We start from the raw sequence: 1,798 nt of genomic DNA on the forward strand, positions 1-1,798 counted from the left end.
ATACATACATATACATATACATATATAGATATAGATATAGATATATATATAGATATATATAGATACACACACACACACATATATATATATATATGTGTGTGTATAGAGGAATAATAGAGCTTTATATGTTTCCAGCCGCGCTTGCATTACCTTTTCTTGATCATCTGCGATAGTACCACAAAGGCCGTATCCAGCGATGTCCAGTATTCACTGTGGGCTTTGAGGGCGGTTATAGCACTGGTGGAGACCTGCGAGTGTGGTAATTCAATACTATTAAAAAACCATATATATACAACAAGATAAAAAAGTAGCACACCAACAGTCAATATGAACATAAAAAAAAGGGTTGAAAGAGGTGCGGCGATGAGCAACAAGCAATGTATGTGGTGAGACTAAACTCGAACATGCTTCTGCATACGCAGATGTGTACGCCTGTTAGAATACTCGGCGAAAGCGAATGTGTTTGAACGTATAGGTGCATGTAGGCAAGCTATGCTGGTGTTCTCTCGATTGCATCAATCCGCGATGGCACGTGTTGAGTGTCTGATGCTCAGTTATAGAATACAGTACATAGAGCGAAATACCTAAGATCACATGTTAACGCCCTTACTGAAATTCCGAAGATCACATACTTAATGTCCTTAATAGAATTCCTAAGATATCATAGATAACGTCCCTGCTAGAATTTCCAAGATTACATAGTTAACGTCCCTACTAGAATTCCCAAGATCACCTTATTATTGTCCCTACTAAAACTCCCAAGATCACATAGGAAAGCCCATAATAAAACGTCGACGTACCTCTTCTATACCCGATTCCTGCAGGACAAAGTCCACTCGGAAAGCACTTGGGCGGATGTCTGCAAGCACGGAAGACGTAGATTTGAGACTCTGAAAACGTAAAACTCGATAGTCGGTGGGTAATAACGCGTCTGACCGTAATGCAAGGGGCGAAGAAATGCCACAAATTTGGCGCAGAACACAACCCATAGTGATGGGAGATCGCAATCGAAAACGTACTGAATAAAGACTGGAACGCAATCCAGTCGCAAACACTCAGATGTTACTACAGGACAGGATCGCAGTACTAGACCGTAATAAAGGATAGGACAGGATCGCAGTACTAGACCGTAATAAAGGATAGGACAGGACCGCAATAGAGAACAGGACAAGACCGGAATAAACAACAGGACAGGACCGCAATAGAGAACAGGACAGGGCCGCAATAAATAACAGGGCATGAAGGACAAGACCGCAATAGATCAAGGATCACAATACTAAACAGTTGGCGCAAGTTGTACCTCGCTTGCCTGCCATAACGTCACACGATGTGAACGACTAAGTATAGTCGCAATTGCTCGTGCATACACACCTGTCGATCTGGGGACTGGCTCGGTGGTTAACAAGCGCGAGCCTGCAGTAGGATGAAACTAGAGATCAACGGCTTGCAGGGGAGGCTGTTCATATCAATATGAATACCGCACCAGTACATACATATATATATATACTACAGTAGTTGTTGTGGGTTCTACTGAGAGCTTGGTGAAAGTATAGCTTAACTGTTTACAGGGGAGGCTGTTCCTCTTGATCTGAACACCGCACAAGTACAGATAAATGTATGTACTACAGTAGTTATAGTTGGTACTACTGCGAGGTTGTGATGTACTACTCACCTATTCTGCGGTGAAATATCACACGCTAGTTGTACTATTTACTATTACAAATTGTGTCGATAGGCTACTTCTCGAGAAAAGTGGGCTATCATCTATATGAGGAAGCCTATGAAAGCAGACTCAACG

The 1,798-nt window shown here is 42.2% G+C and overlaps 1 protein-coding gene across 1 annotated transcript in view; it reads right to left on the reverse strand.

Annotated features, from left to right (window-relative positions):
- Positions 1–146: 146 nt before the first annotated feature.
- The window catches only part of SARC_13220 (hypothetical protein), a gene marked incomplete at both ends in the record, with an annotated part of 3,476 nt that continues 1,824 nt past the window's right edge, over positions 147–1,798 (reverse strand). The window contains 3 exons of the mRNA XM_014292653.1: positions 147–248; positions 801–859; positions 1,372–1,413. Of these exons, the coding sequence (XP_014148128.1) occupies positions 147–248; positions 801–859; positions 1,372–1,413 (203 nt within the window). The remainder of the gene's footprint in view (positions 249–800; positions 860–1,371; positions 1,414–1,798) is intronic.

This window comes from Sphaeroforma arctica, assembly GCF_001186125.1.
Source record: "Sphaeroforma arctica JP610 unplaced genomic scaffold supercont1.3033, whole genome shotgun sequence".
Lineage (NCBI taxonomy): Eukaryota > Ichthyosporea > Ichthyophonida > Sphaeroforma > Sphaeroforma arctica.